Raw genomic sequence first — 25,421 nt, 5'->3', positions numbered from 1 at the left:
TATCACGTCCTTACTTACTAATCACTTCAATTATTTTACACAGAGATTTCCCTCCCTATAAAAGAAGAGCCTTCTCCCATTTCCAAAATGAGACCAGTGACAGCCAGCATCACCACAATGCCAGTCAACACGGTGGTGTCCCGGCCCCCACCCCAAGTCCAAATGGCACCACCCGTCTCCTTAGAACCCCTGAGCAGTTTATCTGCCAGCTTAGAGAACCAGCTAGAAGCTTTCTTGGATGGAACTTTACCTTCGGCCAACGAAATTGTTCCCCTGCAAAGCAGCAGTGAAGACAGAGAGCCCTTCTCTCTGATCGAGGACCTCCAAAATGACTTGCTGAGTCACTCAAGTGTGCTGGACCATTCACACTCACCCATGGAGACTTCTGAAGCCCAGTTTGCTGCAAGTACCCCCTGTCTGTCACTTGACCTCTCTGACTCAAACTTAGACAACATGGAGTGGCTGGACATTACCATGCCCAACACGTCGGGACTCACTCCCCTCAGCGCCACCGCTCCCAGCATGTTCTCCACTGACTTTCTAGATCCACAAGACCTGCCGTTGCCATGGGACTAACATCACAGATTTCTCGTCCGAGTTGCTGACGTCTAAGAAGATGAAGATCGTTCTGAAGAGGGCAGTTTTTAGAGACAGATCCATAGCGGCGTTGTTGCAATTAAACTATGTTGTCATAGAAAGGGTGGCTAGATGGTCACAGCCTGGAAACCAAGTGTGAAAACATGTCATATTGCATCCGGCGGTGAATTTCTACAATTTAACATAGCACGGGGCCTTCTGAAAAAATCGCTGGTCAAAGAAGACTCATTCGTTTTTCCAGACTTCAGTAAAGAATGCAGAGTACCTTTAGATAAAGACATGACAGAGAGTGACGTGTGCAGGATAACTACATGAGGGTTCTCCGTCAACTACATTTAAACCTCTGTGGTCGCTTTAAGACCCCAAATAGAAGGCAGACGGCTCCACTCACAAGAGGATGCCAGTTGAGGGAGGTGAGAGGTCACTGCACGTGGTGTTTCCTAGAAATGGCCTGAGCCTGGTCAGGCAGCACAGGCAGTGGAGAGAGAGCACCAGCCAGTTCCGGGACAGCTTCCAGCTGAAGATTTTCGGTTCCATTCAGAAACCAACATAATTTTTTGTGTGTTGTAGTTTATTTTGTGGTTTGGGGAATCTTACTTTAGATTCCCAAATTTCAATTCAAATGGATGATCTTTCACCATCACCAGACAATGTAAAAAAAAAAAGAAAAAAAAAAAATACGGTCATAAACCACTGTACAAAGTCCACATATAATGAATGATAACACTGAAAATTCTATTAGCAACCCTCAGGGTTGATTAGATTGATTTTCATGTGTATATTAGACACTTGTATGTACACTCTCACATGTGGTATGTACAGCCTACACTGGGGTAAGGGATTGGGTAGCCAGCGGTTCTACTTGTTTTAATAACTCGAATATTTCTAGAGTACTTGAGCCATGTGTATTTCTGTATTTAAAGAAAAGCTGACTGATTTCAGGTAACCAGACCCATCTCAAAGAACCCAGGAGGCTCCAGTGTGAACGGTCCTCCTGAGCTGGTGAGTTGCAAAGAGAGGGCAGGGGAGAAGGCTGTCGCCAGCCGGGACATTCCTGCAGCGGCTCCGAGTTAGACTCTCACCAGGCTGGCCGCCAGCCCCCAGCTCTGGCCGCCTCTCCTGTCGCTTTTCCCTGCCGCCCATTTTATAGGCTTGTAACTGGATGTCATACCCGAGTTCTCGCTATATTATCAGGCCGAAGATTGAAAAACTGGAGGTTTTAGTAGTTTTTTTTACATAGAAGTTGTCACGTTTGTTGAGTCGTTTCTGAAGAGTTTTCTAAAATGCCAACTATCACAGGACTTCCAAAGTTAGGTCAAGCTAGTCATTTAAGTATACGATAAAATGTAAATAACTGAAGAAAAACCCTGCAATCTACCAAAAAGCGTGAAGGTGTTTGTTAAATACCATTGTCACGCTCTACGCCTCGCTTTGTGTGAACCCGAGGGTCGGGTTGATCTCTCTGGGTCGTGAGGTGGCGATATCCCCACAGTGACGTGGGAAGAGCCAGCCTGACCCACTGTCTGGAAAGAACTGGGGAATCACTGCCAGGTTTGCGTTCTGCCACAGAGCCGACCTCCTTTCAGATTTTTATTTTGGTTTCTCGATCTTTCTACATGCAAGGAAAGTTTGTTTTTCCCGTATCCGGTCGCCCCGCACACTGCAGCCCTCTGTGAGGTGGCACTTCCCAAGTTGAAAGCACTTCTGAGTGGTTCGAGGCAGAAGCGGTTATGCTCAGTGTGGTCTGAGTAGTTGAGATGGCGAGGAACTGGCAGGCCGGCGCATGCAATCTAGAAACTTCCAAGCAGGATGTACCCGTGAGCAAGGGCGAGGGCGCCAGCCGCCCTCTGGGGACGGAGGGCCGTTCGCTCGGGCAGGCCCTTCCTCCTCTCAGAGGAGGTCAAGGCCCGGGGCTTCACTCAGATTGAAACGAGGCTTACGAGGTTGGCACCTGACATCGTGGGACTGCAGGGGACGGTGGCGCCGCCTCGTGCCCCGGCCCCGCCGCCCCCCCCCCCCCCGGCTTCTGTCACCCTGAGCCGCGCGCACACGGGGTGTCCCAGCCCTCAGCAGTCCCCTTCGCTCTCGTCAAACAGGGTTTGAAACACGCCCCAGGAAGGCCGCTCTCCGAAATTCAGCCGCGGCGCAGAGAAGGCCGTCTCCCCAGCCTGCTCTCTGCCCGCCACGCACCGCGAAGGTGCTCGCTTCACACGTGCGTTCTAGCTGTCACGTGCAGGGCTTCCTCGGAAGGGAAGGCGAGGAGGCTCCCGTTCGGGGCTCCGCCGGCCTCCCGCTCGCACCATTCCTTCAGGGCCCGGCCAGGGTGGCGAGCCCGGTGTCCGTGCCTGGGGGCGGCCGCCCGGGGTCCCCGCTCCACGTTCCAAGTTAGAGGGAGGACACGGAACGTGGGCAGCGTGTGACGAGACCAAAGAGGACACGGAAACGAGGCCCCTGACCTGAGTCTGGACGCGATGCGAAGCACGACGGGAAGGCTGTGCAGTCCAGAGGACTACTGTTACTGTCCGAGGGGGGTCTCACGGCCATCGAAGCCCAGGGCAGGGTGGCGGCGGACGTTCGGTGTGAACGCCTGTAGCGTAGACGTCGTGCGTCGCGTCGTGCGTCGTCTTGCAGACTGCCATTGGCCAAGGAAACGGCCGGCTCCAGGACGTACGCGTTTCCTCACATCCACGCTTCCTTCCCTAAATGTTCCTGAAACACGACAGAACCAAGCTTGCCTTTGGAGTGTATGCAGTTCTTTCTTGGTCACGTCACTGGGCGGCCGGACGAACAGAAAGTGACACCGAAGCGTCTCCAGCCTTTGGAAGCCCAGGGGCACGTGGGCACCTTGTCCATCTCCGCAAAGCGCGTCTAGGGAGCCGCTGCAGGCGGGTCGTTGGTGGTTCACGTTCTAGCGTTCTCCTGAATCGTGCAATCTACTGTACAGTATTTGCCACCTATTTGGACAAAGACACGGTCTCAATTCGTGGGATTTCTTGCTCGGATGCTTTGTGTTTCATAGGACTATTTTTATAGCACTAGAGAGATCTCATTTCAGTTCCCTTTCTACACTGCATGGTTCTGTGACCCACGTAACTGAGGCTGGAGGAGGTGCGGTTTTGGAACAGGGGCGAAGGTAGCCTGGTGTTGCCTCCCAGCTGCCGCCTCCTGAAAGCAAAGTCATGGTAATAAGATAGCGCCACGGAACTGTGCAGTCAGCGTATCGGCGGCGTGTTGCCCATCCTGTCACCAAAGTTGACTCAGGCTTCCCATGCCCTTTCAACCCCAATCATTCCAGGCCACACGGCTCTCTTCAGAGCCCTTTCAGAATTCCTAGGCGGAAAGCAGCCGTCCCCGCAAGTGATGGGACAGTCCCTCTAGTCTGCCAACAGACTGGGCCACAGAGAAGCGGTGAAGGCAGTGGGCCCGCCTGGCCTCATCGGGCTCCTGCCTGCGGTGGGGCAGGGGGAGGCTGGGGCGAGCCGGGGGGAGCCTGGGGCACCACCAGGGACTTGTTAGAGAAGTTCGGGGAGAACAGCTGTCCAGTGTCTACCAACAGAGCAACACAGGCCATTTATCCAGATCCACAAGTAACCCTCCATTTTCCGCCATCCGGCCCTGTCGACGTGTGCAGGCTGGCTCCTGGCGCCAGAGCGGGCTACCACACAAACTGTCCACCACCCTGGAGGCCACGCAGCCCACACCGTCAAAGAACATTAAGTGGAAGGTCAGGTTTATCAGGGAGCACAGCTTACAAGTGCAGAGATGCGGATTGGGAGAGCATCCTACCTGCGCATCAGCTCATCCTCTGAGTGGTTTCAGTCAAAACTGGAAAATCACCAGAAGCAGTAATTCTCTGTCCTGGTCCCCACCCTCACTCACTCACCGTCCGTCCGGGCTGCCTTTCTCATGTGTGAAGTGACTGCCCGCATGACACCCAAGAGGGGTCTGTGTCTTCCCCACTCCCCCTGGCCAACCTGCCTGCAGAGCTGATTCGAAGCCCACGCTTCATAAAGCTGCACGTTTACAGAGTGCTCATCGCCCCCCCCCCCACCCCCACCCCCCCACCACACACTGCTCTGCTAGTCACCAGCCAGAAAGGTCACAGTTCTGTGACACGAGGATGGCGGTCTCAGACCAAAGGTGCTGTCTGGAATCAAAACAGGCCACTGGCGATTATCAGCACAGCTGTTGTGTTGAACAGAGCTTTGTGCCAACTACTTAGACAAAGCTTTAACCCAGTTCACAGAATCACCGAGACTTGTAACAGTTACCTCTCTACATGATGCTGTAAGGAGACTTGCTAACTTGGTAGGAAGACGGAGCATTTAGGGAAGGGTTTAGTATCTACCAAAAGTACTTAACCTCAAGTAACCAGTAGTAATGCAAACTCGCTTTAAAGGAACCAAAGGCATTGCCAAGTATTTGCCAAAAGGAGGCACTTTTTATTTAAAATTTGAGACTAATGAGCTCTCAAGAATCAGTCCCAAAAAGGTATTATCCATTTAAGGTTATGGTTTTCACAAAGATGTAGATATTTCTCTGTTGTTTTCATGTAAAATAGTATAGATTTGTTTTGTTGGTTTCAGAAGAATGCATATTTAGTAGTAATACAGAGTTTCTTCCTAAGTACAGGTTAGTTTCCTTTTTTTCTTGCTTGCAGTAGAAACACAGCGTGATAGGTGTTTCTCTTCTTATTTTCATTGTCACATCATGTCTTAGCATCTCACTTTATGAAAACAAGGAGAAAGATACCCATCTACAGAGCCCCGCTTACTAAAGCACTAGCCTAATAAAAAAATTACGGCAATCAGGGGGTCCATTCATGTACTGCCTTTATGTTGTTTTTTTAAAAGAAAAACCATGATGCCTTTGTATTTGCTGTTTGCACCCCTGAAATCAATTCCGTATCATGTCTGAACGCCATACATTTTGCACATGTCCTGTACATAGGCAACGCATACTGTATTTTTATATGTGTGCACACTGATCGTCAGATCTTTTGTACATAGTGGCAGTATTGTAGCCGATCGGGAAACGTTTGATATCTCAGCAATTTTGCATTTTTTGTGTCTCAAATAAAAAACATTTTGATGTACTGTGGCTCTTGCTGTGCAGAGGGAGGGCCACACCCTACGGGTTGGGAGAGCCACCGCAGAGCTGGGCGCGGGCACGGAGTTTGGAGGAGACCCCACCTTCAAACACACACCTCACAGCACCTGGCCACAGACGAAACCAGTAGCCTCACCGAGGTGAACTCCAGCTCACAGGCCAAGTGGGCCACCCTCCCCCAAGTCCAGGAACGTGAGAGACGAGACAGAAATCAGGACTGGCCGAACCTGAACATGGCAAGATTTACACCAAAGCCATGTTCATTCTTCTAAGGAAACATTGACGGGAAGATAGGATCAAGTACCTGGTTCCCCCCGGGGAGGTTGATGTGGACATCCGTGGACAGTGAAAACGCGCACACTTTGATCGCAGGAAATGCACCAACAAAATTCCTGAAAGACCCAGATAATCCTTCAATTTAACCAAGTTTAAAAACAAAAACAAAACAAAACACTACAAGGTGTTTTTATAGACCATACAAAATGTCTTTAGGGTTAGGTATTCTTTTAGTAAGATGGCATCTAATTTTTAACCCAAAAGCCCATGGTTAAAATCAAGTTTTGAGGAAAATAGCATTATATTTTCCTCCTTGCTTTGGAAATAAAATGGTGATGAGCAAATGTGATGGAAACCGTAATGTCCATTTTGATACCTGATTATGAAATAGGCCCCGTGTCAATAGCCACAAAAGGGAAAAAGCAAGATCACTGATTCCCTCAATGCAACAAGATGGTCATTAGCTGTGACAGTGAGGGACCAAGACAGCCGACTCAACAGATCAGTAAGTACATGATGCTTCCAAGGGGTTAAAACATTGTCACTTCCCATGTTACCAGCCAAGGTCCCCCCAGCCCCCCACACTGCCGGGAGAGACAACGCCGTATGAGAGCGTGCGAAAGTGCCCCGGCCTTTGAGGAGAGGCCACAGGACAGAGCAGGGAGCTTTAGGTACACACAAGACACGGTGTTTACACACGGAAGGGACACTCCAGGCAGAGAGCGCAGGCTGGGTGAGGTCAGGGTTAACAAGCGATTTGGGCTGAGACCCTCCTCTGCACCCGGCCACAGGCTAGATGCTGGAGTCTGGCCACAGGACACACTCCACACAGAAAGTCTGAGAAACAAGGTCTGGAAAGGTAGGAGGCAGCTGTGCCCTCCAGGGTCCCAGGCCTTGAGGGGCTTCAGCATCTTCTGTGGACCACTCTGTCAGGGATGGGTCCTATAGGGCCTTGGAAAGCTGTTCAGATCCTGGACACGGCCCTCCCTGAGCATCTTTCCAACGCTGTACGCACATTTGCTCTAGAATCGAGGTGAGTACCAAATCTCTCAGCGCATACACACAGGCTTAGCGATGGCTGGAAGTGCGCTGAGCCATACTGAGCCAAGGCAAGCCCAACTTGGTGACAGATGTCAGCTTCATGCCACCGACCCTTTCATGTGGCCACACGATCCTCTCCAGCGTTTCTCGTCACCTAATGACCATTCCCCCACCGCTCTTCCCACACGTAGCTTAGCTTCTGAGGAGTCTGATGGCTGTTAATTTGAACCAAATTCAGCTTCCAGAAAGAAACCTCACTTTGATATCCTGGCCATCTTTTCTGCTAGTTTTTATGGCAAGTGACTGAAATCATACACATACTGTGTCATGAGACAAAAAACAAAAGATGTTCATCAACTTTCTGAATACCCTCTTGTTGGGCAGGACTGTGTCACAAATCAATCCAGGAAGGGACCACGGAAGATGGCCCGGCAGGTGGTCACCCCAGTGGACTCACCCTATGCTACACATAGTAGACTCGAAAGCATCTAAAACCCAAAGGAAGCAAATGCCAGTGTCGTCGTGTCCAAAGCTGAAATTTAACTGATGAGGAGGAGGGGCCTTTATTCAGGTTGATAGTTAAGAATTTAAAGTGCTTCTGGGGCACCTGGGTGGCTCAGTGGGATAAGCATCTGACTCAATTTCAGCTCAGGTCATGATCCCCTAATCCATGACTTGGATTGAGCCCCAGGTGAGGCTCAGGGCTGACAGCGTGGAACCTGCTTGGGATTCTCTGTCTCTGGCTCTCTCTGCCCCTCTCATGTTCATTCTCTCTCAAAAATAAACTTAAAAAAACACACACACACAAACACAAGAATTTAAAGCAATTCCCATCAGACACTCCAGTATAGGCCTTCGAAGGCTTTGCTGTGCTCCTTGTCTCACGGCTGCAAGGAAGTCAAGTCACGCTAAACAGAACGGCCAACAAAGCTGTCTGCCGGTGAGGTTCTCCAGACCAAGAGTGCAGTTACAGTGGTTTTGTTACAACAAAAAAGCACTAGAAAAGGTCTGCGGAGCTGTTGAGACATAGTAGCTTTATGTGCTTTACTTAAATGATGTCTGTCAAGCAACTTGGAAGGCTGACCAGGACATCACATTCACTGGAGATACAGAAGCCAAAATGGGCAGACCAAAAAAAGGTACTATGACGGAAAGCTACTTAACCCTTCTGTGCACGCTCCTCGTACACAGCACTGGTGAATGGGAATGCAACCATGGACAGAAACCTAGTCAATGCTGCAAGATCCCAGACCCGGTGCCAAACACTTCCTGCGTATTACCTCATTTAGCCACAAGTCTGTGAGCTACGAACTGTGATTACCCCCATTTTACAGATGTGGCAACTGAGGACCGAGAGGGGAATGACTTTCCCAAAATGACAAAGAAAGCAGAGCGTGGATTTGAGACTACGCTTCTGATACCCCAGAACCCAGACTATTTCTGCAGACTTGGTGCCCACAACGCTTCATCTCCATTAGGATATATTGCAGATTCAGTTGATCACAGCTGACTTCATTTACGTCAAAGGGTTCACCCCAACTGGCTGTCTCTCAAGTCTCAGTCTCACACATTTTATGAAGTAGCTACTCCTAGGAATAGTGTGTGGCATTCACGGCACAGCTTTTACCTGGCCAGCCAGCTACAACCTGGATTACACGACTGGGGCGTGGTAAATGAACCTGCTGGCCAAGCCACACGCAATGAGTGACTCCCTGTCCAACACTGCCTATCACGGCTGGGACTTCTGTAGCCACTTAAAGCACATCCCAAAGCCCAAGAGTTTCAGAACAATTTTACAACACCTAGTCAAGTTGGAGATACAAACTCTGTGACTTAACTGTGTTGGTCTACCTCCTTGAGAAACACCCATGCCCCCAGACAGGTGCCAGAATCAACACTAAAGCGTCGTTTACAGAGCCAATGAGAAAAACAACCCATATGCCTTTCAATTGGAGAACTTTTAAACAAAGCAGTTTACATAAATGAACTACATCAAATGTGTCCATGTAAAAGAATCTCAAAATGCTTAGGAGAAAAAAGTGCAGGATGAAGCAGGCCTAAGTAACATTTTTTGTTGTTTTTTGCAGGGGAGAGGGGCAAAGGGACAGGGGGAGAGAGAATCTTAAGCAGGTTCCACGCCCAGCACAGAGCCTGGCATGGGGCTTGATCTCACAACCATGAGATCATGACCTGAGCCAAAATCAAGAGTCACACGCCCAACCAAGCCACCCAGGTGCCCGTCAAGTAACATTTTTTTATGTTTATTTATTTTGGGGGTGAGGGGACAGAGAATCCTAAGCAGGTTCTGTGTGGGGCTCGAACCCATGAACTGTGAGATCATGACCGAGCCAAAATGAAGAGTCAGACACTTAACTGACTGACCCATGCAGGCACCTGCAAGTAACATTTTAAAACAAGAATGCTGTGTGCAGTTTTCTGTATACAAAGATACTAAGTACAAAAACATGGCTGGTAAAGATTCAAGATTTCAATTTTTCAATTTCTAAGATCAATTTCAACATTCAGGATACATCTAGAAAGAAAAGGCATTAGGTAGTAGTAGGTATAAAGTAAGTTTCAATTAATACTGAATATTTTATTTCTTCACTGTTTTTTTTAAGAATTCTATAGCCATATAGAAAACCATTAACATTTGCTTACTGGCAGTTGATTTCTTTATTCTCCCCCATTCTTTTCTGTGAATTGGAAATATTTTATGTAAAAAAAGGTTTAAAATAAAGAGAGTTATTAGGGAATACTACATACAACTGTATGCCAATAAATTAATTAACTTAGATAAAACAAATTCCTAGAAAGACACAACTATCAAAAATTAAGAAATCAGAAATACGAATCGACTATAACAAATACAGAAAATGAATTATTTTTTTTAATTTTTTAATGTTTATTATTTATTATTTTTTTTTTCAACGTTTATTTATTTTTGGGACAGAGAGAGACAGAGCATGAACGGGGGAGGGGCAGAGAGAGAGGGAGACACAGATTTTTTTTTTTTTTTTTTTGAGAGAGAGACATATTGTGAGTGGGGGAGGGGCAGAGAGGGAGACAGAGAATCCAAAGCAGGCTCCAGGCTCTGAGCTGTCAGAACAGAGCCCAACTTGGGGCTCCAACTCACGAACCGTGAGATCATGACGTGGGCCGAAGTCGGACGCTTAAACTGAGCCATCCAGGCGCCCATGAATTAATTTTTAAAAACTAATTAGTTGGCTTCACAGTGGTAAATTCTACCAGAAATTCAAAGAATACCGACTTTTCACAAACAACTTTGAAAAAAATAACTCATTCTATTAGGTATCACCCTGACACCAACACCAAATAAAGACGTCATCAGAAAAGAAAAGAAACAGACCAATACTGCTCAGGAGTATACACACAAACAACCTAAAAAAAAAAACACTAGCAAACCAAGTCCAACAACGTATAAAAAGTATTATACACCAGGACCCAGTGGGGCATATCTCAGGAATCTAAAGTTGGTCTAACATCTGAAAATGATTAACGTGATGCTCAGTATCAACAGAATAAGGTACAAAAGCTATATAATTATACCAGATGAAAAAAGCATCTGACAAAATTCCATACCCCTCATGATAAAAATACATAATGAACTAGTACTAGAAGTGAATTTTCTCAAACTGATAAAGGTCATCTAAACGAAACCCACAGCTAACATGATGCGTAACTGTGAAAGACTGGATACTTGTCCCCAGTGATCACGGAAAAAACAAGGATGACCACTTTGACCACCTCTATTTGAAACTGTGCCAGAGGTTCTAACCAGGACAATTGTGCAAGAAAGAGAAGAAAACTCATCAGACTGGAAAGGAAGAAGTAAAACTATGTTAATTTATACTAGATGATATGATCTTGTAAATAAACGACCCTAAGGAATCCACTAAAAATCTAACATTTCTTTTTTCAAATTTTTTTAAATGTTTATTTTATTTCTTGACAGAGAGGGACAGAGAGACAGAGTGTGAGTGGGGGAGGGGCAGAGAGGGAGGGTCACACAAAGAATCTGAAGCAGGCTCCAGGCTGTCAGCACAGAGCCTGACGTGGGGCTCCAGCTCACGAACCGTGAGGTCATGACCTGAGCCGAAGTCAGACGCTTAACCAACTGAGCCACCCAGGTGCCCCTGTTGTATTTCTAAACAGTAACAGTGAACAAACCAAAAATGAAGAAAGCAATTCCACTTACATTAGCATCAAAAAGAATAAAATACTTATGAGTAAATTTAATAACGGAAGTGCAAGACACACTCTGAAAACTATAAAACGGTGCAGAAAACAAGTGAAGGAGACACAAATAAATGAAAAAAACATCCCATGTTCATGAATCAGAAGATTTAGTATTTTTACAATGGCAATATTCCAAAAATTGATCTCCAGATTAAATATACTCCCTACCAAAATCCCAGCTGACTCTTTGCTGGAATGTATAAGCTGATCATAAAATTCATATGGAAATTCAAGGTATCCAGAATAGCCAAAACAATATCGAGAAAGAAAAACAAAGTTGGAGGACTCACACTTCCTGACTTTAAAACTTACTACAAAGCTACATTAATCCAAACTTTGGTATGAGCATAAGGATAGATATGTATGGGGCACCTGGCTGGCTCAGGTGGTTAAGCATCTGACTTGTGCTCAGGTCATGATCTCATGGCTCGTGGGTTCAAGCCCCGCATCGGGCTCTGTGCTGACAGCTCAGAGCCTGGAGCCTGCTTTGGATTCTGTGTCTCCCTCTCTCTCTCTGCCCCTCCCCTGCACACGCTTGCGCGCTCTCTCTCTCTAAAATGAACAAACATTAAAAACAAAAAGGAGGGGCGCCTGGGTGGCGCAGTCAGTTAAGCGTCCGACTTCAGCCAGGTCACGATCTCGCGGTCAGTGGGTTCGAGCCCCGCGTCAGGCTCTGGGCTGATGGCTCAAAGCCTGGAGCCTGTTTCCGATTCTGTGTCTCCCTCTCTCTCTGCCCTTCCCCCGTTCATGCTCTGTCTCTCTCTGTCCCAAAATAAATAAATAAACGTTGAAAAAAAAAAACAAAACAAAAAGGATAGACATATAAATCAATGGAACAGGATTGAGAGTCCAGAAATAAACTCTCATATTTATGACCAATTAAAAAAAAATTATTCTCTTAGAGCAGTTTTAGGCTTACAGCAAAATTAAGAGGGAGGTATAGAGAGTTCTGTACACCCTCTGCACCATTATCGACATCCCCACTGGAGTGGTACATTTGTTACAGTTGATGACCCTACACTGACACACCATTATCACCCAAAGTTCATAGTTTACACTAGGGTTCACTCTTGGTGGTGTACATTCTATGGGTTTGGAAATAAGTACCATGACATGTATTGATCACCATGCTATCATATGGAGTGTTTTCACTGCCCTAAATATCCCCTGTGTCTTCCTATTCATCTCTCCCCACAACCCAACCTCTGGCAACCACTTTTTTTTTTTTTTTTTTTACTGTCTCCATGGTTTCCCTTTTCGAAAGTGTCATATAGTTGAGATCACACAATATGAGGCCTTTCTTGGATTGACTGCTTTCCCTTCAGAATATGCATTTAAGGTTCTTCCATGTCTTCTCGGGGCTTGACAGCTTGTCTCCTTTCAGCACTGAATACCATTCTACTGTCTGGATGTACCAGTTTATTAATCAATTCATCTCCTGGTGGGTGGTTCCCAAGCTCTGGCAAGCATGAATAAAGATGCTGTAAATAGCTGTGTGCAAGTTTTTGTGTGAATAAGTTTTTGTGGAAAATTGTTCCAATCACTAATCATCAGGGAAATGCAAATCAAAACCATAATGAGATACCCCCTCATACCTGTTGGAAGGACTATTATCACAAAGTCAAAAGATAACAGCTATCGGCAACCATGTAGAGAAATCAGAACCCTTATACACTGGGAACGTAAATTGGTACAATTACGGAAAAGAGCATCAAGTTTTCTCAAAACACTAAAAATACAACTATGTATTAGAACTAGCAATAGGTCCAGCAATCCCACTGTAGGAAACATCCAGAAGAATTAAAATCACTACTCAAAAAAGAGACCTACACTCCAGTGTTCATTGATTATTCACAGTAGCTAAGATAAGGTAACAACCTAAGTGTCCCATCGACAGATGAATGGAAAAAGCAAATGTGGTGTGTATACACAATGGAATAGGATTCAACCTTTAAAAAGAAGGAAATCCTGACATTTGCAAAACCATACATGAACGGGAGGACATTAAGCTAAGTGAAATAAGCCAGACACCGACAAATCCACATGAGCTCATGTACATGTGGAATGTAAAAAAGCCAAACTCACAGAAGGAGAGTAGAATAATGGTTGCCAGGGGCAGCAAGGGAGGAGAAACAGGGAGATGTCGGTCAAGGGTATGAACTTTCAGGCATAAGATGAATAGCTCATGGGGATCTAATGTACAACACGGTGACTGTGTTTAATCATACTGTATTATGTACCTGAAATTTGCTAAAAGAGTAAATTTTTTTTTAGTAGGTCTTAGTTTTCTCACCACATACACACAAATATGGGAACGTTGTGAGGTAATGAGTCTGTTAATTAGCTTGATTGTGCTAATCATTTCACAATATATATCAAATCATCACAATGTATACCTTTAAATATACATGATTTTAATTTTTCCACAATACCTCAATTAAGCTGGCGGGGTGGATTTAAATGATGAAAGAAAAAAAACAATTGAGGGGCGCCTGGGTGCTCAGTCAGTTAGGCCTCTGACTCTTGATTTCGGCTCAGGTCCTGATCTCAAGGCTCATGAGTTAGAGCCCCGCATCAGGCCCCGAGCTAATGGCACAGAAGCCCACTTGGGATTCTCTCTCCCCCTCTGCCCCTCCTCCACTCATGCTCACGCACTCTCAAGATAAACAAGCCTTAAAAAAAAAACACAACCGAGTATTTTATTATACGACAAACTGTCCTTCAGAAATGAGGGAGAAATTAAGACAGCCCCAGATTAGCAAAAGCTGAAGGACTACATCACTAGTCCTGCCCTTCAAGAAATGCTAAAGGGAGTCCTTCAAGTTGAAATGGAAGAACAGACCGTAATAACCCAAAGTCACGTGAAAATACAAAATTCTCCAACAAAGGTATATATATGACAAATAAAAAATTGTAATGTCATTTTGGTTCTTATCTGCATTTTTTACTCCTCCATAGGATATCAAGGACAAAATCATGCAAGTAATTCTACATCTACATTAGTGGGTTCATAACATATGATGGAACCTGTGACATCAATAATCTAAGGGGGGGAAGTGAGGTAAAGATACAGGATTTTTACATGTAAGTGAAGTGAAGTAACCAATTTAGATACATTGTTATAACTTTAGGAGGTTATATGTAATCCTCATTGTAACCACAAAGAAAATACATACGGAATATACATAGAAGGAAATGAGAAGGGACTCAAAACTAGTCATGACTGGAAAAAAATCATCTGAAGACGAAGGCAGGAAGGAAGGATAGAAATGAAGGATAAAGAAGCCACAGGAAGTACAGAAAATAAATAAAATGGCAATATTAAGTGCTCCCCTGTCAGTAATTAACTGCAAATGGATGAAACTCCTCATTTAAAAATCACAACTTGACAGAATGGATTAAAAAAACAGGACTGACCCAGTTATATGCTGTCTGTAAGGGACTCACCACAGACGCAAGGCCATGCATAGACCGAAAGTGCAAGGATGGAAAAACTTATTCCATGCCAGTAGTAAACCCAAAAGAGAACAGGAACAGCTACACTATTATCAGACAAAATAGACTTTAAATCAAAAACTTTTACAAGTGATAAAGAAGGACACTAAATAATTATAAAGGGGTCAATTCACAAGTATATAATGACTATACACATATGCACACATCACAGATATGCAATATATAAAGCAAACATTGACAGAATATACCAATAACTCCTATAATTCATCAACAATCAAAAAAAACCACCAATTTTAAGATAAACAAGCAACTTGAATAGACTTTTCTCCAAAGAAAGTATATAATGGTCAATAAGCACATGACAAGATGTTCAGCATTAATAATCATTAGGGAAATGCAAATCAAAATCCCATCAGGTATACTCTCACACCCATTAGGATAAATACTAAAAAGAAAGAAAGGAAAGAAGGAAAGGAGGGAGAGAGGAAGGGGGAGAAAGAAAGAAAGAAAGAAAGAAAGAAAGAAAGAAAGAAAGAAAGAAAGAAAGAAAGAAAGAAAGAAAGAAAAGAAAGAAAGAAGAGAAAGAAAGAAGAGAAAGAAAGAGTGAGAAAGAAAGAAGAAAGGGAGGGAAGGAGAAAATAACAGTTACTGGTGGGTGCAGATTTGGAGACATCGGAACCCTTGTGTAGTTGATAAGAATGTACAATGGTGTAGCCACTATGGAAAACAACCTGACTGTTCCCTCAAAAAAATTAACAGAATTACCATATGATCCAGCAATTCTACTCTGCATATACACTCAGGAGAGCAGGATCTTAAAGAGATATTTGCATACACCCTTGTCCATAAGAGAATTATTCATAGTAGCCAAAAAAAGGTAAAAGAAACGCATTTCCATTGATGAATGAATGGATAAACAAAATGTGGTATATACATACAAGGGAATATTATTCAGCCTTAAAAGTTCAAAGAAAGACAATTCAGATCCACAGCTAGACAGCAGAATGGTACTCAGCAGAGGTTGTCATAGGGGACAATGGAGACTTATTGTTTTGTGGGTACAGAGCTACAGTTTTGCAAGATGAAAATATTTCTGGAGATGAACAATAATTATGGTGACACAACTGAATGTACTTAAGACCACTGACCTATACATCTAAGATGGTAAAATTTATGTTATGTGTGTTTTACCACTATTTAAACATTGTTTAAGCAGCCAGGGGGAGGGGGTACACATTATTTATAATGGAGCAAAGATATGGATTATGGCAGATTTCTTGCTGCAAATAATGTAAGCTAGAAGGTAATGGAGTACCATCTTTAAAATATTGGAAGAAAAGAAAGCTGTTAGCCTATGGTTCTATTACCTGCAAAACTATCTTTCAAAAATGAAGTCAAGATTTCCTCAGACATGCAAAAGCTGGAACAATTCATCACCTACGGATTCTTACAACAAGAAATATTAAAGGAAGTTCTTCAGAACAAAGGAAAATGATTCCAGATGCCTCTCTGGATCTACACAAAGAAATGAAGCACACCAGAAACAGTAACTATACAAGTATATCACAACTTTTCTTAGTATTTAAATCTCCTCTAGGATCATTAACTGGAATAGAAAACAAACAGGAATATGATAAACATATCCATATCGACTGTCTTATTAAATGTAAACGGTCTAAATAATCCAATTAAAAGGCAGCGATTTTCAGAATGGCTAAAAAAGCCAAACCTAACTCTATGCTGCCTACAAGAAATACTCTTCAATTATAAAGACACAGATATAGCTTAAAAGTAAACATATAGAAAAAGGTACACTATGATAATACTACTCAATTATTGAAATGGCTATATTTATTTTTTTTTGAAATGGCTGTATTTTTATGAGACAAAATTTCAAAGATTTTCAGAGCAAAGAACAGGACCAGAGATAAACAAGATCATATCATAATGATAAATTCATCAAAAGCCAAAACAGGGGCGCCTGGGTGGCGCAGTCGGTTGGGCGTCCGACTTCAGCCAGGTCACGATCTCGCGGTCCGTGAGTTCGAGCCCCGCGTCGGGCTCTGGGCTGATGGCTCGGAGCCTGGAGCCTGTTTCCGATTCTGTGTCTCCCTCTCTCTCTGCCCCTCCCCCGTTCATGCTCTGTCTCTCTCTGTCCCAAAAATAAATAAACGTTGAAAAAAAAAAAAATTACAAAAAAAAAAAAAAAAAAGCCAAAACAATTCTGTTTATGTACTTAACAGATAGATACAACATGAAACAAAAAAAATTACAGAATTTCAAAGAGATACAGGCAAACCCACAATTACAGAGATTTTAATATCCTCTCAGCAACTGATAGAACAAGTCAAAAGAAATTGAGTAGGGATTTTTTTAAGATTTTAAAATTCTAGCCACCAATTTGATACATATGAAACATTTTACCCAACAACAGAATATGCGTTTTTTACAAAGGCACATCTTCCCCTCCCACAATGTAATTAAATAAGGAATTGATAAAAGGAAGATCCTTTTGAAAATCCCCAAATATTTGGCAACTATAAACTGTGGGTCAAAAAAATAAGTCAAAAGAGAAAATAAGTATTTTTAACTGAAAGAAAATAAAAACAATATATCAAAGGGTATGATATGCTGCTAAAGCAGTACATGAAGGGAAATGAATGGTAATAAAAGCCTTTAATAAAAAAGAAGGGTCTCGCAGGTCAGAAAGGAGTGGCAGGATATATTCAATGTGTTGAACTGGAAAAATATGCAGCCAAAAATTCTTTGTCTAGCAAGGCTGTCATTCAAAATAGAAGGAGAGATCAAAAGTTTCCCAAACAAAAATTAAAGGAGTTCGTGACCACCAAACCAGCCCTGCAAGAAATTTTAAGGGGGACTCTCTGAGTGGAGAAAAGACAAAATACATATACATATATACATACACACACAGACACACACGCACGCACACACACACACATATATGTGTATATATATAAACAAAGACCAAAAGCAACTAAGACTAGAAAGGACCAGAGAACACCACCAGAAACTCCAACTCTACAAGCAACATAATGACAATAAATTCATGTCTTTCAGTACTCACTCTAAACATCAACGGACTAAATGCTCCAATCAAAAGACATAAGGTAACAGAATGGATAATAAAACAAGATCCATCTATATGCTGTTTACAAGAGACCCACTTTAGACCTAAAGACAACCTTCATTGAAAATAAGGGGATGGAGAACCATCTATCATGCTAATGGTCAACAAAAGAAAGCCACAGTAGCCATACTTATATCAGACAATCTAGACTTTAAAATACAAACTGTAACAGATGAAGAAGGGCATTATATCATAAAATTAAGGGGTCTATCCACCAGGAAGACCTAACAATTGTAAACATTTATGCTCCAAATGTGAAAGCACCCAAATATATAAATCAATTAATCACAAACATAAAGAAACTCATTGATAATAATACCATAATAGAAGGGGACTTTAACACCCCACTTACAGCAATAGAGAGATCATATAATCAGAAATTCAACAAGGAAACAATGGCTTTGAATGACACACTGGACCAGATGGACTTAACAGATATATTCACAACATTTTATCCTACAGCAGCGGAATATACATTCTTTTCCAGTGCACACGGAACATTCTCCAGAATAGATCACATACTGGGACACAAATCAGCTCTCAAGAAGTACAAAAAGGTAGAGATCATACAGTACATATTTTCAGACCACAACGCTATGAAACTCAAAATCAACCACAAGAAAAAAAAATGGAAAGATAGCCAATACTTGGAGACTAAAGAACATCCTACTAAAGAATGAATGGGCTAACCAAGAAGTTAAAGAGGAAATTAATAAGTACATGGAAGCCAATGAAAATGGTAACATCAAAACCTCCAGGACACAGCCAAGGTGGTCATCAGAGGGAAGTATAAAGCAATCCAGACCTTCCTAAAGAAGGAAGAAAGGTCTCAGGTACACAACCTAACGATACACCTTAAAGAGCTGGAAAAAGAACAGCAAATAAAACCCAAAACCAGCAGATGACGGGAAAAATAATGATTAGAGCAGAAATCAATGCTATCAAAACAAACAAACATAAACAAACAAACAAAAAACAAAACAGTAGAACAGATCAATGAAACCAGAAGATGGTTCTTTGAAAGAACTAACAAAAATGATAAACTTCTAGCCAGTTGGATCAAAAAGAAAAAGGAAAGGACCCAAATAAATAAAATCAAGAAGGAAAGAGGAGAGATCACAACCAACACTACAGAAATACAAACAATAGTAAGAAAATATATGAGCAATTATACGCCAATAAAATGGGCAATCTAGAAGAAATGGACAAATTCCTAGAAACATATACACTACCAAAACTGAAACAGGAAGAAACAGAAAATTTGAACAGACCCATAACCAGTAAAGAAATCGAATTAGTAATCAAAAATCTGCCAAAAAACAAGAGTCCAGGGCCAGATGACTTTCCAGGGGAATTCTACCAAACATTTAAGAGTTAACACCTATTCTCTTGAAGCTGTTCCAAAAAATAGACATGGAAAGAAAACTTCCAAACTCTTTATATGAAGCCAGCATTACCTTGATTCCAAAACCAGGCAAAGACCCCATTAAAAAGGAGAACTATAGACCAATTTCCGTGATGAACATAGATGCAAAAATCCTCAAAAAAATATTAACCAACCAGATACAACAATACATGAAAAAAATTATTCACCACGACCAAGTGGGATTTATACCTGGGGTGCGGGGCTGGTTCAATATCTGCAAAACAATCAATGTGATTCATCACATCAATAAAAGAAAGGACAAGAACCACATGATCCTCTCAATAGATGGAGAGAAAGCATTAGACAAAATACAGCATCCTTTCTTGATAAATACCCTCAAAGTAGGGCTAGAAGGATCATACCTTGAGATCATAAAAGCCATATATGAAAAACCGAATGCTAATATCATCCTCAATGGGGAAAAGTGGAGAGCTTTCCCCCCTAAGGTCAGGAACAAGACAGGGATGTCCACCCTTGCCACTGTTATTCAACATAGTATTGGAAGTCTTAGCCTCAGCAATCAGACAACACAAAGAAATAAAAGGCATTCAAATCATCCAGGAGGAAGTCAAACTTTCACTCTTCGCAGATGACATGATACTCTACATGGAAAACCCAAAAGGTTCCACCAAAAAACTTCTAGAACTGATCCGTGAATTCAGCAAAGTTGCAGCATACAAAATCAATGCACAGAAATTGGTTGCATTCCTATACACCAATAATGAAGCAACAGAAAAACAAGGAATCAATCCCATTTACAATTGCCCCAAAACCCATAAAATACCTAGGAATAAATCTAACCAAAGAGGTGAAAAATCTATACACTGAAAACTATAGAAAGCTTATGAAAGAAATTGAAGAAGACACATACAAAAAAATGGAAAAATATTTCATGGTCCTGGATAGGAAGAACAAATATTGTTAAAATATCAATACTACCCAGGGCAATCTACATATTCAATGCAATCCCTATCAAAATAACACCAGTATTCTTCACAGAGCTACAACAAACAATCCTAAAATTTGTATGGAACCAGAAAAGACCCCAAATAGCCAAAGCAACTTTGAAAAAGAAACCCAAAGCAGGACGCATCACAATCCCAGACTTCAAGCTATATTACAAAGCTGTAATCATCAAGACAGTATGGTAGTGGAACAAAAACAGACACTCAGATCAGTGCAACAGAATAGAGAACCCAGAAATGGACCCACAAACGTATGGCCAACTCATCTTTGACAAAGCAGGAGAGAATAAACAATCAGCAAGTGGTTCTGGGAAAACTGGACACTGACATGCAGAAAAATGAACATGGACCACTTTCTTACACCATACACAAAAACTCAAAATGGATGAAAGACCTAAACGAAAGACAGGAAGCCATCAAAATCCTCGAGGAGAAAGCAGGCAAAAACCTCTTTGACCTCGGCCACACCAACTTCTTACTCAACATGACTCCAGAGGCAAGGGAAACAAAAGCAAAAATGAACTATTGGGATCTCATCAAAATAAAAAGCTTCTGCACAGCGAAGGAAACAATCAGCAAAACTAAAAAGCAACCAACAGAATGGGAGCAGGTATTTGCAAACGACTTATCAGATAAAGAGTTAATATCCAAAATCTATAAAGAACTTACAAACTCAACATCCAAAATAACAATCCAGTGAAGAAAAGGGCAAAAGACATGAATAGACACTTCTCCAAAGAAGACATCCAGATGGCCAACCGACACATGAAAAAATGCTCCACATATCACTCATCATCCAGGAAATACAAATTAAAACCATAATGAGATACCACCTCACACCAGTCAGAATGGCTAAAATGAACAACTCAGGCAACAACAGATGTTGGCAATGATGCAGAGAGAGAGGATTTCTTTTGCATTGTTGGTGGGAATGCAAACTGGTGCAACCACTCTGGAAAACAGTGTGGAGGTTCCTCAAAAAACTAAAAATAGAAGTACCCTACAACCCAGCAATTGCACTATTAGGTGTTTATCCAAGGGACACAGGTGTGCTGTTTTGAAAGGGCACATACACCCCAATGTTTATAGAAGCACTATCAACAACAGCCAAAGTACGGAAAGAGCCCAAATGTCCATCGACGGATGAATGCATAAAGAAGATGTGGTATATATATGAAATGGAGTATTACTCGGCAATCAAAAAGAATGAAATCTTGCTATTTGCAACTACGTGGATGGAACTGGAGGGTATTATGCTAAGTCAAATTAGTCAGAGAAAGACAAATATCGTATGACTTCACTCATATGAGGACTTTAAGAGACAAAACAGATGAACATAAGGGAAGGGAAGCAAAAATAATATAAAAACAGGAAGGGGGACAAAGCATAAGAGACTCTTAAATATGGAGAACAAACTGAGGGTTGCTGGAGGGGTTGTGGGAGGGGCGATGGGCTAATGGGTAAATGGCACTAAAGTATCTACTCCTGAAATCATTGTTGGACTATATGCTAAGTAACTTGAATGTAAATTAAAAAAAAAAAAAAATTAAAATTTTTTTAAATAAAAAAAAAGAAGGGTCTCAAATCAATGGCTTCAGTGTCCATCTTAAAAAACTGGAAAAATAAAAGCAGATTAAACCTAAATTAAGTAGAAGAAAGTAAATAATAAAGGTCAAAACCAAAATACACAAAATAGAAACACAGGAAAGCAATAGCAAAGAAAATGGAAGTAGAAGCTGGCCCCTGGAGAAGATCAATAAAATGGATAAACCTCTACCAAATTACCGATATCAGGAATGAGGGAGGTGACATCAGACCGATTCCACAAACAGGAAGTGGATAATAAGGCATTATCATGAAAAACTTTATGTTGGTATTTCAACAACTTAGATGGAACAATTTCCTTGAAAGATGCCAACTGCAAAAGCTAACTTAAGAAGAAATATATAACAACTAAGGGGCACCTGGAAGGCTCAGCCGGTTAAGCATCCAACTTTGGCTCAGGTCATGATCTCATGGTTCGTGGGTTCAAGCCCCACATCGGGCTCTGTGCTGACAGCTCAGAGCCCGGAGGCTGCTTAAGGTTCTGTCTCCTTCTCTCTCTGCCCTTCCTCTGCTTGCACTGTCTCGCACGCACTCTCAAAAATAAAATAAAAACAGTAAAAAAAAAAAAAAAAAAAAAAAGGGCCCTGGCTCCAAGTATAGATACAATTGAGGTTAGGGTTTTAAAAAAAAAAAAGAAGGAGGGGCGCCTGGGTGGCGCAGTCGGTTAAGCGTCCGACTTCAGCCAGGTCACGATCTCGCGGTCCGTGAGTTGGAGCCCCGCGTCGGGCTCTGGGCTGATGGCTCAGAGCCTGGAGCCTGTTTCCGATTCTGTGTCTCCCTCTCTCTCTGCCCCTCCCCCGTTCATGCTCTGTCTCTCTCTGTCCCAAAAATAAATAAACGTTGAAAAAAAAAAAAAAAAAAAAAAAAAAAAGAAGAAAAAGAAATAGATAACCTGATTAGACCGGTATCTAAGAAAGAAATGAAATTAATAGTGAGTGAAAAACCTTTTCACAAGGGAAACCCCAGGCCCAGAGGCCTTTCCTGGTGAATTCTACCAGTCGTTTATGGAAGAAATAATACCAGTTCCATACAAACTCTCCTAGAAAATTGAAAAGGAGGGGATACTTCCTTTACTGTAAGAATACTTCTTTATTCTACATGTCAGAATCACCCTGACACCAAAGCTTGAAAGAGACATTACTAGAAAAGTCAATTACTGACCAGTATCTTTATGAACGTGCACAATTTCTAAACAAATTTTTAGGAAATTGGATGCAACAATATATAAAAACATAATGCATCATGAGATAAGTGGAGTTTACCTGAGGAATGTGGGGATGGTTGAACATTTGAAAAACATGTAATTCAGCATATTAAGAAACTAAAAAAAATTTAAAGCCATGGTCATCTCAATAGGCAGAAGAAAACATGATGAAATCTGACATTCATTCCTGATTTTTTTTAAAAAATCACCCAACAAAGTGGCAAAAGAAGGAAACTTTCTCCGCCTAATAAAGGGCAAACCCACAGCGGCTAACATCACACTTAAATTTGAAATACTGAATGGTTTCTCTTCAACATCAGAAATTAGCCAAGCCTGCCTCTCGCCACTTCTACTCAACATTGTACTGAAAGTTTTAGCCAATAAAGAAAAATAAAGATTAAAAAGGAAGACATAAAATGCAGGATTCACAGATGACATGACTATCTGTGTAGAAATCTGGAGGAATGTACCACAATACAACTAATACGTGAGTTTGACAACATGGCAGAATGTCAGGTTGATGCAAGAAACTTAAGTGTATTTCTAGCTACCAGTAATGAACAATCAGGAATTGAAATTTTTAAAATAATATCATTTATAATAGCATCAAAAATATGAACTACATATGGATAAATCTGACAAAAGATGTAACAGATGTGGACACTGAAAACTACAAAACACTGTTCACATTAAAGAACACCAACAAAAATCAAGAGATGTATCATGTTCATGAACTGGGAAACTCAGTACTGACAACATGTCAGTTTTCTCCAAAATGACCTACAGTTTCAATGGAATCCCAGCAGGCTCTTTGGAGAAACTGTTACCGGGTTCCCAGATCCACAAGAAAATGCAAAGGAACTAAAATAATCAAAAAGAAGAACAAAGTTGGGATACCAACACTACCCTGATTGCAAGACTTACAAAGCTATGGTAATTAAGACAGTGTGGAATTGGTGTAAAAAAAAAAAAAAAAAAAAAAAGAGATCAAGGGAACAAAATAGAGCCCAGAAGTAGGAATATGAACAACTTATTTTCAACACAGGTACAAAGGAAATCAGTGGAGAAAAGACAGGATTTACAACAAAAGATACCGGAACGATTTTATCTCTATATACAAAAAAGTGAACTTCAGTTCATAACTTATATCATATACCAAATTAACTCTAAAGGGATCATTTTTGCCAAACTTTAAATTACAAAACTTTCTATAGGAAAATACCTTTGTGATTTTGAGTTGGGCAAAGATTTCTTTTATATATACATCAAGAAAAGAATGATGTGTGGGGCACCTGGGTGGTTCTGTCGGCTGAACTTCCGACTTCAGCACAGGAGTTCAAGCCCCACACTGGGCTCGCTGCTGTCAGCACAGGGCCTGTTTCGGATCCTCTGTCCCCCTCTCTCTGCCCCTTTCCTGCTTGTGCTCATTCTCTCTCTCAAAAATAAATAAACAACAAAAAAAAAAGAATGATGAGCATAAGAACAGACACAGTGGATGTCATCAAAAGTTAAAACTTCTGCTCCTAAAAGGACACTGTTAAGGGAATGAAAAGAGCCACAGGAGAAAATATTGAAAATCAAATTTCTGATGACGTAATGGTATCCAGAATAGATCAAGAACTTGCTCAATTCGATAAGAAAAGAAACCACCCAATAAAACAATGCAGAAGGGATTTTTTTTTTAACGTCCTGGCAGGAGCATGCCTTTTCTTTTTATAATTATTTGTTTTGGGGGGGGAGGGAGGGAGGGGGAGAGAACAAGCAGGGGAGAGGCAGAGAGAGGGAGAGTAAGAGAATTCCAAGCAGGCTCCTTGCTGTCAGTGCAGAGCCTGACTCGGGGCTCAAATTCATGAATGGTGCAATCATAACCTGGGCTGAAATCAAGAATCAGACGCTCAATGGACCGAGACACCCAGACACCCCAGGGCAGAAGAGATTTGAACAGACACTTCTCCAAAGACCAATGAGTAGTAACACATGAAGAAATGCTCAACATCATTAGTCACTAGAGAAACACAGATTAAAACCACCATGAGATTTCATCCCACACCTGTTAGGATGGCTAAATTTAAAAGACTGACTCTACCAAGCACTGGTGAGAACTGGAACTTTCTTACCCAGCTGGTGGGAATGTGAAAGGCACAACCACCTTGGGAAACAGTTTACCAATTTTTTAAAAAGATAAACATACAGGGGCACCTGGGTGGCTCAGTAGGTAAATGAATGACTCATGATCTCAGCTCAGGTCTTGATCTCAGGGTCGTGAGTTCAAGCCCTGCACTGGAGTCTACACTGGGCATGACGCCTTCTTAAAAAAAAAAAAAAAGAAAGAAA

At 42.1% G+C, this 25,421-nt stretch overlaps 1 protein-coding gene across 11 annotated transcripts in view; it reads left to right on the top strand.

Annotated features, from left to right (window-relative positions):
• MRTFB (myocardin related transcription factor B) overlaps positions 1-5,692 on the top strand; it is a 203,074-nt gene extending 197,382 nt beyond the window's left edge. For all 11 annotated transcript variants that reach the window (XM_045461472.1, XM_045461478.1, XM_045461479.1 and 8 more), the window contains one exon: positions 44-5,692. In XM_045461472.1, the coding sequence (XP_045317428.1) occupies positions 44-576 (533 nt within the window). In that variant the 3' untranslated portion in view covers positions 577-5,692. The remainder of the gene's footprint in view (positions 1-43) is intronic.
• The last annotated feature ends 19,729 nt before the right edge of the window (positions 5,693-25,421 follow it).

This window comes from Leopardus geoffroyi, chromosome E3 (genome assembly GCF_018350155.1).
Source record: "Leopardus geoffroyi isolate Oge1 chromosome E3, O.geoffroyi_Oge1_pat1.0, whole genome shotgun sequence".
Lineage (NCBI taxonomy): Eukaryota > Metazoa > Chordata > Mammalia > Carnivora > Felidae > Leopardus > Leopardus geoffroyi.
Note: the sequence above shows the minus strand (reverse complement) of the source record. Positions and strands in the feature narration are given on the sequence as shown.